This window comes from Apium graveolens, chromosome 9, assembly GCF_009905375.1.
Source record: "Apium graveolens cultivar Ventura chromosome 9, ASM990537v1, whole genome shotgun sequence".
NCBI classification, from domain to species: Eukaryota; Viridiplantae; Streptophyta; class Magnoliopsida; order Apiales; family Apiaceae; genus Apium; species Apium graveolens.
In genome coordinates this window covers 6,287,646-6,303,223 of record NC_133655.1, presented here as the reverse complement: position 1 = coordinate 6,303,223, position 15,578 = coordinate 6,287,646, and the positions used below count along the sequence as shown (strand labels likewise).

Genomic DNA, 15,578 nt, shown 5'->3' with positions numbered 1-15,578 from the left:
TTTCTAATTTCATTTACTCTGGCCAGAGATTCCTGAACTAGCATAAGTGGATCAGCCTTGAACATTCGCTTCCTTCACTGGAAGGGGTAGATCCTTTATTGATCATACACTATCTTCGTGTACAAATTCCTATACCCAGAAGAGCCCTAATAATTGTCCCTGGAGACTAAGAACTAAACCAAAGCATAGTTCAGTGTACACAAGATGACTATGATGACCTCAAGTCTAAGGATACTTGTACAACTATCACTATGTGAACAACAGCTGACACGTGAGTGAACTCCATCAGTTCAGCTGTGCGAGTCATGTTCAGTGAACTTATTCTATAATAAGCACCTACATACTAGCTATAGTGTCACCACACAAATGTCTATGAGAACAGACATCCTTCATAATGAAGCAAGCATAATATGTACCGATCTTTGCGGATTATTAATTACCAGTTAGTAATCCTATGACCAGGAACTATTTAAGTTTAGAGTTATCATCTTTTTAGGTCTCACTATTATGATCTCATCATAATCCATAAAAAGCTTTACTCTAAACTATGGTATATCTTATTTAAACACTTAAATAGATAAAGCCCGTAATAATAACAAAACAAGTCTTTATTAATATCAATGAAATCAAAACAGATTACATAAAAGTTATTCCTAAATCCTAATACATTATTGGACTTAGGACATATTCCTTTCAGCTACCACAGCTAATACCGTTGAAATCAAGCCTGGCACGATTCAATGGGTACAGAATTCAATCCAGTTTGGGGGTTCTCCAACGGAAGATCCCAACATGCATATTAGAGATTTCATCGAGATCTGTGACACTTTCAAATTCAACAATATTTCTGAAGATGCTGTGAAGCTGAGACTTTTTCTATTCTCTCTGAGGGACAAGGCTAAGAGCTGGTTACACTCTCTACCGGCTGGTTCAATTACTACTTGAGAGGATCTTGCTCAGAAATTTCTTACTAAACTCTTCCCTATGGCGAAAACAGCTGCAATGAGGAATGCTCTTACTCAATTTGCGCAGCAATCGGGAGAATCTCTATGTGAAGCTTGGGAGCGCTACAAGGAGATGCTTAGGAAGTGTCCTCATCATGGCATGCCTGATTGGATGATTATCAATTGCTTTTACAATGGTTTGAGAGCACAGTCCATACCCATGCTCGATGTTGCATCAGGTGGAGCATTATGGGCAAAGAGCTATGAGGAAGCTTATGATCTAATTGAACTAAAGGCTGCTAATGAATATCAATATCCAGCCTAGAGATTGCCACAGGGCAAGGTAGCAGGAGTTCTTGAAGTGGATACAGCTACGGCTATCACTGCTCAACTAAAGGAGTTGTCTATGAAGATCGATTCTTTGGCTAACTATGGTGTTAATCAGATAACCAGTGTTTGTGAGCTGTGTGCAGGTTCGCATGCGACAGAGCATTGTGCTATATCTTGTGAATCATCTCAGTTTGTGAGCAACTTTTAGAGATCGCAGCAACCTGTTCCAGACACTTATCATCCTGGCAACTGGAATCATCCTAACTTCAGCTGGAGCAACAATCAGAATAGGATGCAACAGCCATTCCAGCAGTTTGTAAACAAGCAATTCAACCATCCTAGTTTTCAGCAAAAAATTGCACCAAGACAACAACTCCAACTTCAACAACAAACTCATGATGCAAGTCAATCTTCGAATGAAAAATCTAAATTGGAGGAGTTGAGGCTTATGTGCAAAAACCAGGCTCTTATATGCCAAAGCCAGGCTATTTCTATCAAGACTCTGGAGAACCAGATGGGATAAATTGCTAACGCCTTATTGAATCGACTACCAGGAATGCTTTCTATTGATACAGAAGTTCCAGGCAAGAGGGAAGCAGAAGAGCAGGTTAAGGCAATTACATTGAGGTCTGGGAAGGTTGCAAGCCCTGAAAAATCTCAAGTTCCAGAATCTAAAGTTTTGGCTGAAGAAGATGTGCAGAAGGAAGCAGAAGTGGAATCAAGGAAGAAAACTGTGAAACACACTCCTCCTGAGGGTAATACAGGGGAGAACATGTTTATCTTCCACCTCCTTTTCCTAAAAGGTTATGGAAGCAGAAGTTGGATAAGTAATTTGCTAAGTTTCTGGAGGTGTTCAAGAAACATCATATCAACATACCTTTTGCTGAAGCTCTTGAAAAGATGCCTAGCTATGCGAAGTTTATAAAAAGGTATTCTCTCTCGGAAAGTGAAGCTCGATGAATTAGAGACCGTTGCTCTTACGAAGGAATGCAGTATAGTTCTGTAGCAGAAATTGCCTCCGAAGCTTAAGGATCCTGGAAGTTTCACTATTCCTTGCACTATTGGAAACTTGTCGTTCGACAATTGCTTGTATGATTTGGGAGCTAGCATCAATCTGATGCCCTTGTCTATCTTCAAGAAGCTTGGTCTACCTGATCCGAAACCGACATACATGTCATTGCAACTAGCTGATCGTTCTATTGCTTATCCGCGAGGAATAGTGGAGGATGTCTTGGTTAAGATGGATAAACTCATCTTCCCTCCTGACTTTGTAATTTTTGATTTCGAGGAAGATAAGAAGATTCCCATCATCTTGGGAAGACCATTCTTGGCTACAGGCCGAACTATGATCGACGTGCAAAAAGAAGAGCTTACGATGAAGGGTCACGATCATAAGGTCACTTTTAATGTGTTCAAGGAAATAAAGTTACCCACAGCTAAAGAGGAGTGCTTTAAGGTAGAGTGGGTCGACTCTATAGTGAATTCGGAACTTGAGCAATTGCCAAAGTCAGATACCCTAGAGAGATCCTTAATAGGGGAATCAGTTATTGAAGATGAAGAAAGAGCAGAGCAATTGCGGGTATTGAATGCACCTCCGTGGAAGAGGAAGTTGGATATGCCATTCGATTCTCTTGGGTTAGCAGAGCTGAAAATTTCTCAGGAGCGTCTCGAGCCGTCTATTGAAGATGTTTCCACACTTGAGCTTAACCCACTAGCGGATCACTTGACTTGTGCATTCTTAGGTGCACCCCATGATAAGGGCTTGGGATATATTTTTGATGATGTAGAGGGTAGCCGAACGGATCCTCCAGTGCCTACAGAGGGTTCTTCTCATGCGCAGCAGGCAGTTGATAGGACTGGTGTTGGTGATGCGCAGTACAAGCGATTGACTAGGCGTATGGAGGCCACGCACGACATTCACTGTCATTTTGCTGCAGATTTGACACACGCTCTCGGTACTGTTTCCCGAGACACTGGTGTCGAGGTTGATTGACCACCTGATCCTCCACCCGAGGAGGGTGATCTTCCTGACAACTAGGTATGCCTGAAATCCTTATTATTACCTTCAATGAGGACATTGAAAATTTTAAGTTTGGGGGTGATAATGTAAGGATTAGTAGTGTGTGTTGTGTCCATATAGTGCATATAGATTCATATTGCTTGTTTAGTTGTAGACTGTAGTTCATTCATATTTTTGAATGATTGTTCATTTAGGACATATTTGTTAACATTTTTGTTCGTGTTATTATGTGAGTCCATGTAGTTGCATTTGCATGCATATAACATGATCCCTTAGGTTGAGCTATTTTTGATTGATTGGTTGATGTTGATGTGAGTGTAGTGATGACGAATAATGGGATGTTTGAGTCCTAATGAATTGATTTGCAGGCCAGAAACAAATATTTTTACAAAGTCTTGTAGGGTTGCTTTTTATCTAGATCATGATCATACTTGTTTGTTGTTGAGATTTAATCACTTGGTTATATTTAGAATTTGTGATATTCTCGTAATGACGTAAAAAACCTGATTTTTTATCTGGAGAAAAACTTGGTTTTCATTGCTAGTTGTGAATAAGGTTAGGCGTCAAATGGCTAGTAGCCAACTCATATTTTTATGAGTAGTCTAGGGTTGAATGAGATGGAGCGAAACGCACTCATTCAGAAATTACTTAAAAAAAGAAAAAAAAGTATGTGTTTATGCATAATTGATCAAGAGTGAGCTCTTTAATACTCGAGTTATTAAGTTCTAGGGGACTTTGTGCCTAGTGACCTAAGACTTTTATAGTCTGGGATCCGCTAACCTAACGCTCGCTACATGGGTATTATTGTATAAGTCTTTTATGACCTCATTCATTGCACGGTCAAATAAGCATCTTTGTTATATGTTAAATAATAGCGTGAATCCTTGTATAACTCTAGTAGGAAGGAGGTGTTGTGAGTTATTATGCGTTTAACGTCTATTCTAGTTATAAACTTGTGATTGTTTTGATGATAGATAAGTTATGATTATTGATCTAGTATCGAGAGTATTTCTGTTAAGCATTCCACACACGCACGTTCTGGTTTGTGAGTTGATTTGTGAGATTTATTCGAACTCTGTTTTGAGTTATTACATTCTTAGAGGCGTTGGATTATTCATTTGGTTATGGTTATTCAGAGGGGATCGTTTGCATTATCATTTAGTTGCACTCATGTAGTTGCATTCATGCATTAGGTTTGTTTTATAGTTTTAGTCTATTTATGCTTGAGGACAAGCATCGATTTAAGGTTAGGGGTGTGATAAGTGGATTTTATATCTACTTGGAACGCTTCATTACAAGCTTAAGTTGGTGTTTTGGACTCAAGTTGTTGGTATTTTTGATATGTTTTTGTGTTATTACATTTCATGCATCAGTTAAATGAAGAAAGGAGCTTTTCAAGGAAATATGCTGAAAAGAGATCAGAATTGGAAGCCTAGACCATTCTCAAGTTGTATAGAATCTCGTTAGCTTCGCGTGGGCAGTTGAATCGCATAATTCTGACGAGTAGAACTTAAGATGCGGCCAAAAGAAGAATTGTCAGAAAATTTCCAGAAGGTCAGCGCGGCCGCGCCAGAACCAGCGCGGCCGCGCCCGAAAGTAGCGCGCCCGCGCCCTGTTTCTGCACCAGAATCCTGATTTTAGTCAAAATTGAAGATTTTGAGAGTCCTGGTCATCCTGGAGCCTATATATATCAATAAAAAGACATTTTTAACAACGTGGAGCGAGGGGAGAGCAATAAGAAGACCTAGAGAGCACGAGAAGGCTACGGAGAAGAAGACTTTTATTTTCTTTAATATAGTTGATACTTGGATGCTTGTTTTCGATTTATCTTTGCACCCTAGTACTCTTATCTTGTTATTATCATGCTTTCATTGGAACCCATGGTGATGATGAGTTCGGTTATGAACTAATCGTTGTCATGGGGTTCTAACGGATTTACCTATAGATTTCTATAGTTAATTGTTTTGATACCTTGATTTGTGGTGATTGATTGATATCCTAGTATTGGTTGTGCTTATTCGTCTTATGTGCGTAGCTAACATATAAGATAGCGTGTTAATCTCTATTGAAGCGACAGTGAATATAGAGATTTAGAACTTACCATGCTAGCATAGGTTCATGTATTTGTTATGCATGATTCGTAGGTAATTTTAACCATCTTACTTGCTCTATGTAATCACGATAGATAACTTGCGCATTAAACCTTTATGTTGTCAAATTCTATAGACATATAGGGTCTCAACATAATTGGTGTCTATTCAGCTTCTATCTCTTTTGTGGATGTCTGGTAGTAGGGTATTCGTACAACGACAGTTGGCGTGTACTAGTTTCATGTTATCTGATTAGTTGTCATCACCATTGCATGCTAAGGTTAAGAACAATGACTTTGAATGAAGTATTTAATGAAGTTAGAATCCCATGTTTGTCTCATATAGTTAATTCAATCACTTTTATTCTTAGTTAATTGCATGTTAGTTTAATCTTAGTTATAAACATCTGAACTTGTTATTGTCTTAGCATTGAGCGATAACCATACCATTATTGCATATGTGCATAAGCTTAAGTTAACTAAAAAGAGTCTCTGTGGGAACGAATCTGATTAATATCTTCTACTACTTGCGAACATGTATACTTGCGTGTAATTTAGTGCGTGTTTTCTCCCTAACCATAAGGCTACCTGTAGTAAAACGGAGGATAGTACATTTCTCCGAACTCTCTTCAGAATTAGGCTTCCCTACGCTTGGAACCAAACTCATCACATGGATCGTCGCCTTCGGATCATTTCTCCCTTCAAATGAAGGAGCCGAAGCGGGTTCCAAATTAATTAAATCCGCTTTCTTAATAGCAGCCTCCTCCACCCTTACTTTCTTAATAGCAGCCTCCTCCTCACTCGGACGGGATTCTGTGGGCCTCTTCCCTCCGACAGACACTGAAACACTCCCTTCGGCCCCGGCTTGACTTGCAGCGGTCCCCGAACACGCCTCATTACCTCTCTCCAAGGCCGTCCTCGCCTTCAATTGTCTCTCAGGGGCCAGTTTCAAAATTCTTCGACGATCCATGCGGGCAGGGATATGCAAATCTTGTAACATAACTGAAATAACGAAATCTTCCTGTTAATTACCAAAAAGAAAAAAAAGGAGAGAAGAGAAGCATATAAACTAAAGAAGACAGTAAAAAACCCGAAATATATATATAATATATAGGAACAAATAAACGTCAAACGCTTACGGTTATGAGTTACTAAAAACTCTGGGTCCCAAAAACTTTTAACAGGCCACAAACCCTCCTTCTTCCCCTTACAAACTGGACAACATAATCATGTTCATTCTCTTCCAACACTTCATACCTTCGCACCGCCCCCAAAATCCCATCAGGCCTCTTATACTCTGGAAGATAAGCCAAATCTCCCCCCTTAAACTTCAAAAACTCACCATGCCAACCTTTGTTGGACGAAGGACCCTGTACCAATATTTCCCCCAAGGTTGTAGTCCCCTCTCCAATGGATCTCTTGCAAAGGATAATAACCCCGTGACCCCTGCATTTTGTGCAAAGACCAGAAAAGGCCTAATGTGGGTTCCAAACCCCATTCAGTACATCTAGCTATAAAGGCAGTAATTTTCCTCACAGAATTAGGACCTAACTGACCAAATCCTATCCTCATCTCGCACAGAAGCGTATGTATAAACCGATGCATAGGCAATCTCAGCCCAGCCCTGAACGCTTCCAATGGGATTCCAACCCACCTTCCCCTCCTCTGTGCCACAACCTCTCCCCCTCATTAGGTAACCTTATCTCAAACTCCTTCGAAATCTAAAAGGCATACCTTACTTCAACAAGATAGCTATCATCAAAATTGGGAGGCTTGTTGATCTATTCCAAGTCTCCCAAGAGCTTCTCCAACACATCATCCGGGATAATCCTATACCCCTTTGCCTTATAATAACTAACCTCACCTAAAAACTTAAAATAATTATCTCTCTGAACATCCGGAGGAGTTTTCATAAACTTCTGCTCTACATCCATCCATCCCTTATCCCCGACCAAACTCCCCATCGCTATGCGTACTCTACCCTTCCCCCCTCTCACTTTCCTGCCTCTGCACTCTAGCCAACTCAGCCACTTCTTTCCCTCTCCCTCGACCAATACCAGGAAAACTTGATTCCCCTGCTCTCTCTTTTCCCCGACCTTGAGACGTGGAAGGGACACCCTTACGAATATGCGATTCCCCAGAAGATGGACCCGAACCTGTACTTTTAGACACTACCTCCCGAAGGGGGCGATCGTCTTCATCTACAGATCCCTCCTTTTCCGAAGAATCACTCCTAGAAGTTTCATCGCTTTCGGTATCTTCCTCCCCGACTAGCGATACGTATAAGGCTTTATTCTCGGAATCCGGTGTACTTTCACTCTCACTCTCTTTCACCACAAACCTCCCACGCTTTCCCATCCCTAGATTCTCTACAAACAAAAGAAAAAGGCCCTGTCAATAAATTGGCCATAAGAAGCAAAAAAAAAAAAAACACAAAACACGAAGAGTACACACAACATAATTACAGAATAACCTTTCTTTTACCCACACCAAAATCACCCTTTCACGAACTCAACCCTTATCCCCAGACCCAACCAAACTCTAGTCTCCCAATAGCCAAACATCACTCTTTCCCATCATGCATCCTCTAAGAACCCCTCTTTTTTTTAAACAACATTCACTTAAAACATTCTCCGTTTTCAAACCCCAATTTACATCCTAACCCCTTATAGATATCACCAATTTATACACAAATAGAAAAGAATCAAGTACGAAATCAAAACAGAGTTGAAGCTAGTACCTGATTGGAAACGAAGCAACTGTGTGGAATGAATTGAGCAACCTTGTTTTTCTCCCTTCGTACACCCCTCTCAGTTCTGTCTAGCCAAAAGTGAATGAAAAAAGAAAATAAAACTGAACAAATGTATATATTTGAAATTTAATAACTTCCCCCGCTTTTCAAGGAGATGAATCGTCGAAACTATGAAAGCTAATGATTCACGGGAACCACAAAAAGAGAAAAGGCAGGCGCATGAAACCCACTCCTCCTCAAAACCCGCGCCTCTTATAAAGACACTTACAAGACGCGTCGCCTCCACCTCATACTCCTTAATAAACGGTTTAACTGCTCTTATTAACCTCTTAAAAAAGGAAAATCGTTATTAAACTTTCTTAATTAATTAAGATTCACTTGAGACACTATGCTCAGCTCCTCTTCAAACACGATAGCTTCCTGAAAAAAGCTACACTTATGGAGGGGGCATTTGATGGCATCAGATTTGTGGTCTCCCTACGGTCGTAGCCGTAGGAACCTTAAATAGAAACGTGACTCTCCAAACTCCCTTTCTCCATGGTTCCATAAAACCCATTACATAATAAAGGGCCTACGTCCACCGTAGACGTGGCGCACCTTCGCAGTCCGTAAGTCAAAATATCTGCAAACCACAAGCGACAAGAGGTTATAGCCGAAAGCTCAATTTCCGTAGGCCGTTGACCCCACATCTCAATCTTATCCTCTAGACATTACACGTATCATTCACTAGGGTACCATGTCACACTCTCCTCTTCTCCTTGTCTACCACATGTTGAATAGCCTATAATAGTCACTCCCTACTGACCTAGGGGGCAGCTGACTAGTTATCGGGGGATAAATAGGAAAACCAAAGAAAAAAAGAGAGACAGACACAACAAGACAACTAAAAAAATATAGACTCCCTACGGACCACACCCTGAAACAACCATAAACACGCTATCACTCCTGTTTTCTTATTCTTACTTCAAAAAGCACTTCATTCAAAGTCACACTGCACAGAAACAGGCATATAACCTGTGCAACATACAACGCATGAGGGGAAAAAATTTCCAAACCCGCACCTGCTATCTCTAGAAATTGCGAGAAACTTTGACGAGCTTTTGCTCTACCATGTCGGCCTCTCTAAAAGTAAAACCAAAATGTTGCCATCCAGTACTCCTACTCACTTCATGAATATCTATAACGATATCATTTAAGTTTTTCAATCTCGTGTTTGTTGTGTAAAAACTTATTTATTTTCCAATCCAGACACTATATTTTGTAATAATTTGGGTACCAATAACAGTTTTCGAATGACCTTGGTATCAATGACGGGTTAATATGAGCTACGTTAATTGACGAGATTATTGTGAATACACGGGGATCCAACTTATTTATATAATGACCAATGAGGGAATGTCACATGAAATTTGAAAACCATTTTGAGATACAATTCAAGTAATCTAATCTAGCATTTTTCCTGTGTGATAATATAAAACAATGATCTATTCACAGCAAGTAAATTTATGAAATGAAACTGAACATTCACATAGAACTCGTTTGTCTAATCTGCAGAAGACTTAAACATCAAAAAAACAGTGTGTTTCAGCATCTAGAACGTTGGTGAAAGACACGACTGCGTAAGTTTGGCAGACCCTTTCGCATGTTTTCATTTTCTTACTTGCAAAAGCACGGTCACCCTATTCCTAAGGTGTTAGAGGAAGGCCCGAATAAGATCATATATTTAACACTCCCTCTCACTCGAAAGACCATTTATGGGTCGAAGAGTGGAACACTGGGTGGCTGGGAATCGAACCTTGGTCCTCCCGCCAGCCTACGCTCTGATACCATGGTGAATAACCGGTTCATCTAAAACCTTAAGGTGTTAGACGAAGGTCTCAATAGGATCATATATTTAACACAACCTGTGCAAGATACAAAGCATGAGAAGAATAAATTTTCAAACCAACACCAGCTATCTCCAGAACTTGCAAGAAAATTATCGACGAGCATTTGTGAGACCGTATTTGTCTCCCTAACAGTTAGCGAGTGTCTTACTCATTCTAGTTCCTCAGTTCCGTCCTCAGGCAGCAAGAGCGCCAAAAAGAAAGATGAGAAAATAAAAGAGCCTGCACTAATTTTGTTTCGTTAATGTGCCAAAAAGATTCATGAATGGAGTATTTTTTTTTTCTTTTGTGTGATTAACTGAATATTTTATATTACATTCTTTTTTTCTCTGATTTGAAATAGTCTTATGAACTTGTATAATTAGCTACGTACAAGATCTAACAGCTCCGGTACTTCACCATCAAATGCTATTATTAGCCGTAAATTTGGATCAGCTTATATAATTACAGATGCCATAACCAATAAAGTTATTACTTAGGGTGTGAAAGAGTATTACATAAGAACTCCTGAAAAGATATGGAACTCCAGTTCCTTCAGAGAAACGGCAAGATCATTGGCGCAAGAAGAAGGGGTTGATCCGTTCTCATGGAGAAACCACGCGATTGGAACTTTTTATGATGACCTTAATCATAAAGAGCAAGTGAAGTATTGTTCAATGTCAAGGATCAAGTTATGCTTGAACTTGATTTAACTACCATTGCAAAGCATTTGCATTGCTATGATTTATTTGCATTGCTGTTTCAAATAGCTTGGTTCATCACGTCAGCTCTAAAATCTCAAGATGTTAGACGAAGACCGTTTTCAGGATCTTATATTAATATTCTAACGTGACAAACTCTAATTATTATTTTGGGATGGAATATCCATTTGATAACAAAAGGATAAATAACCAGAATTCCCATATGGACTAGATACAAATGGTGACATAGTGTGAAGTAGCATCAAAATTAAAACAAATTTGGAGGTTTGTGATTGTGAGATTTTCCAAGACAGAGAGGTTAGAGAAGCCAAGACAAGTATCCTTATCTGTAGGGGGGTGAATGTGGTTTGCTCAAATATCTTTAATGGACTTTGCCCACACATTAGGGAACCCCATCCACTGCTCCTATTCACAAATCCCCATCTACATCCTCCCCCAACAAATATGCCAATGGAATCCAATGCTTACTATTTTAATTTCTACCCTTCATATTTCAAATTATATGCTTATCATGTGTGCAGGTGGTGTTGTTCTAAAACAGATTGTAAAGTTAAGATTCTAAGATCAGTTTATATATCATTTTCTCAGATCTTAAGATCTTACTCTACTCAGCTCAATAAGTACATATATATGATTTTTTCTTAAAAAGAATTACGTTTACGGGTTAGAGCGTTTGAAATAGTTTTTTTTACGTATTTTGATTATACTCTATTCAGCTCAATAAGTAGATATGTTTGATTTTTTCTTATAAAAGGTCAAGGATCGGTTAGATTGTGAAATGATATACTTTGTACGTATTTTTATGTCTATTCAAATAATAATTTTACGCATTTTTAAGATCAGGGGTCGAGACGTCGGAATGTGCTTGGGTCTTCATGGATGATAACTTTCTTTGATAATATTTGTTAAGGAGTGACGTAACCAGAATCATAGTCTGTACTAAAATAAATTATCACTATCAACAAAAAATAATCAATATTAGGCACCGATCGGATGAGTAGTATTACTATCCTAAAATGTGAAAAAAAACTACTTTTCTTACAATTTTTTTACTATCTTAACAAAAACAAAGAAACTTCAAAATAGTAGATATGTTTGATTTTTTTAATAAAAAGTCAAGGAGGATCCGTTAGAGTGTGAATTGATATACTTTTTACGTATTTTTGTGTCTATTCAAATAATAATTTTACGAAAATTTTAAGATGAAGGGTCGAGACGTTAGAAGTATTTGAATGTGCTTGAGTAGTAAGGATGATAAGCCAAGTCTTTAATAATATTGGTACAATATTTGTAAGGAGTGACGTAACCAGTGGGAACTAAAATAAATTATCGCTATCGATAAAAAAATGATCGATATTAGGCACCGATCAGATGAGTAGTATTACTATCCTAAAATGTGAAAAAAAACAACTTCTCCTCCAATTTTTTTTACTGTCATAACAAAAACTAAGAAACTTCAAAATTTAGAACTCCATATGTGAGTCACATTCTATTGTCATTTTGTTCTTTATTTTAGCCACAGAAGTCTCAAAAACCTCATTTTTGGATGCTTCATGTAAAACAAAAATGGGAACATTGTTATGTGCTCCACTGTACTAGTACTAACATAAAAATGTACACTGTAAAAGTTGAAATCAGAACAAATATACAGGCCCAAACTGTGAAATTTTCAGCAGCAGCTTCTAAATTAAGCCTGGAATTCAAAGTCCCACCACACAAGAAAAATGAAATTGTATACTGCAAAGTACAGGAGTACATGAATTCTTTCTTGTCAAAGAAAAGGAAAAAAGTACAAAATTCTGATACAACAATGCATGACTTTTTGTACATGCATTTTCAGTGAAGACATTGTCTTAAAATAACGGTCCCCAATTCTGTGGAGCTCACATAACTTACACTTTACTAGCCATTTTTAAAGGACCTTTGCAGCTTCACAAATCCCTATGCTGTGAAAATTCTGTTAAGTCGTTGTATAGTACTGACCCCAGCACAACCGCAGCAGTTATTATTTAAATAAATATTATTCATCTAGACTTATAAAAGTTTTAAATTGTTGAGTTACGGATTCTTATCAAATTTCAAGGAGTTAGAAATTAGGTGTTTAACTTTGACAGTATAAATTGTAGAGTTACGGGTTCTTATCAAATTTCAAGTAATTAGAAATTGATTTATTAGGATCGTATTCAATTATAAATATTCCTCTCTCATTTGAAATTAATGTCAATTTCAAAGGATTGGAAATAGATTTATTAGGATCGTATTCAATTATAAAAACTTTCCCCCCTCATTCCAAACTATTCTCAAATTTTAATATCATATTAAGTCGAGAGACCTGAAACCTTAAAATGTCAAAGGTGTTAGATATACCATTATCATACTCCATCATCAATACAAATGAGTATCGAAAAAATTAATATAAATTTGAATCAAATGTAATCAAATACTCATAGTCGAGTTTCGAAAATCAATTACCGAATAGAATAAAGATTAATGGGATACTTTGATGCTTAAAATTTAAATGTATATTAATAATTTTTTAAAATTTTTACTCCCTCCGTCCCTCCCAAATATTTACATTCGGAATTTAAGAAAAATGATAAAGTAGTGGAGGAAAGTTTAAAAAGTGAATAAAATAGTGGAATCGATTAATATTATATGCATAAAATAGGTATAGTAGAGAGAAGTAGTGGATGTAGTTATTTTAAAAATTATAAAAACTTTACTATTTTTGAATAATTTTGAAATATAAATAATTGAAAGGGATATTATATAAAGGAAAGTGTAAACGAATAATAAAGGAAAGTGTAAACGAGGGACGGAGGGAGTATTATTTTTATAAGATTTCAAAAAATTTATAAACAAAGAACAGGTAATTTCTGAAGACCCGGCAAGGCTGTACTCCCCTGGCAAATGCAACCGGATATAGCCAGTCATATTCTGTTATACAACTGATAGGTGTCGGTAAGTTTAAGTTCACATGGGCTGTACCAATTCTGTGATCCTCAACACTCAACAGCCAGATCTTCGTAACGGCCGCTGCACATGGCTTTGTAATTCCGTCCGTCACCGTTAACGGAGTGGTCCCCACTCGACTCCTCAAAATTACAATATTACCCTTCCTTCTCCCACACTCTCTTATATGTACATGTGCCTGCCTTTCATATCCAACCATTTTTTCATTTGTATAGACGGCGCAAGTACATTTAACATATACTTATACACACACTCAATACAAAAAATTGAGCTGCAGAGAGATGGAGATCGTGCATGCGAGAGCTGCGGAGGTGAAGAACGGTGATAATTCGACGTCGAAAAGACGAAAGCTTGGTTCAGGAGAGCTTGTGAATTTAAATTCGGAGAATTTGAATCAATGTAGCTGTTTGATCAATTCACCTGAGAATTCAGCTTCTCCGGAGAGGAATGCAGTTTCGGTTGATCAGTCTCCGGCTTGTAGTGATGAATTTTACGACAATACCTCGAGATCTGCTGATCTTAAGGTGATTACTTTAATTTTAAGCAATTTACATGATTCATGTAAATTCATGTAAATTGCTTAAAATTTTTCATAATTGAGCAGTATAATTCAATATCTCTCTCTCTCTCTCGTAGAACTAGAATACATGTAAAATGTACATAATTGTCTATGTTGTTTGTATACTTTCCTTTCTCATCTCTTTAATTGCTAATGTTGAATTTTGATCTTTTATTTTTCAGGTTGAGAATTCGAAAACTAATAATTCAACATTTATGAACAGGTGAAATTAATTTTTATATTTATTTTCTTCATAACTCTCTTCAATTATGATGAAAAAAATTTAAACCGACAGTTTCAGTTTTATGTATATCTGATTTTATATATAAGGAGGTGTTGAATTTTTGTTTGCAGTAGAGAATTATCCTCGTCAAGCCTCTCACAAGTAATGGAAACAACGACAACGAAGACGACGACGAAGAACAAGGCTTCATCAGCGCAGAAGAAGCCTTCCATGGAGGAGATCGAAGAGTTCTTCTCTAGAGCAGAAAAATACGAGGCTAAACGATTTGCGGAAAAGTAAGCATGTTGAATAATCATGATATATGTAACTGCATTTCGAAATTTGAATCTGTTATTTTAACAGACATTGATGAAAAATGTGTTTGTTTGGTTCAGGTACAATTATGATATTGTGAAGGATGTGCCTTTAGAAGGAAAGTACCAGTGGGTTCGTATAAAGCAGTGAAAAACAGTTACAGATCTACAAAATTTCGAAATTATTTAACGGACGAGGCAGTTAATCCTCGTCCGGTTACATATTCGATTATTATGAATAATTTGTACAGAGATATATCTCGATCTATTCATCTACTAAACACTTAAGTCGAGTAGTCGATGAAAAAAGCACGGATTTAAGTAGAGATCCAGGTAAGTGCGTATTTATGTTCAGTAGTCGATAAATATAGGTCCAATCGAAACAAGCAGAAGCTTCGGTTGTCTGCAACGTCCATTTTGGTTGGTATGACATGAATATTAACAATCAATATGACAATATGTACACATTATACAAACCCCATTTGTTTGCAGAATTATTTAACATGTATGTAGATGATATCTCTGATTCTCTGTCGATACATGTCTGGCCCTGCTGTATTGAAAGTGGTAGTAGAGTGACATTAATTTTGTGGGGAATTTGTTTTTGGAATTTGATTGTTGTGTTTGAAAAGTAAGTTTCGTTTGGGTTTGGTTTGGCTTTTTGTTGGTGTTTTGTCAGTTTGTTTGCAATTCCAAGCCCTAATTTGCATATATTCCTTTCTCCACATTGTAAAGTGAATTGATTCTTTTCACCATAACATTTATGTTGTGTTTGATTTGATCTTCA

General features: G+C 37.6%; 1 protein-coding gene and 1 non-coding gene across 3 annotated transcripts; one reads left to right on the top strand and one right to left on the bottom strand.

Moving 5' to 3' along the window:
- Positions 1–999: 999 nt before the first annotated feature.
- Positions 1,000–1,106, bottom strand: LOC141688586 (small nucleolar RNA R71). Its single transcript, XR_012562020.1, has one exon. It is a non-coding gene; the product is annotated as a small nucleolar RNA R71 (small nucleolar RNA).
- A 12,801-nt stretch (positions 1,107–13,907) lies between these two features.
- On the top strand, positions 13,908–15,578 carry LOC141682721 (uncharacterized). 2 transcript variants are annotated; one of them, XM_074487419.1, is made up of 4 exons: positions 13,908–14,219; positions 14,437–14,477; positions 14,612–14,773; positions 14,873–15,578. In XM_074487419.1, the coding sequence occupies exons 1-4, from the start codon at positions 13,977–13,979 to the stop codon at positions 14,940–14,942; spliced, it is 516 nt and encodes a 171-aa protein (XP_074343520.1). In that variant the 5' UTR covers positions 13,908–13,976; the 3' UTR covers positions 14,943–15,578. The 2 variants fall into 2 exon arrangements, with proteins under 2 accessions (XP_074343520.1, XP_074343519.1); XM_074487418.1 differs by having other exon boundaries at positions 14,609–14,773; positions 14,873–15,341.

Coding starts and splice junctions, on each gene's coding strand:
- LOC141682721 (XM_074487418.1), top strand. CDS start 13,977: ATGGAGATCGTGCATGCGAGAGCTGCGGAGGTGAAGAACGGTGATAAT. Junction 14,220..14,436: donor CGAGATCTGCTGATCTTAAG/GTGATTACTTTA, acceptor TTTATTTTTCAG/GTTGAGAATTCGAAAACTAA. Junction 14,478..14,608: donor AATTCAACATTTATGAACAG/GTGAAATTAATT, acceptor TTTTGTTTGCAG/TAGAGAATTATCCTCGTCAA.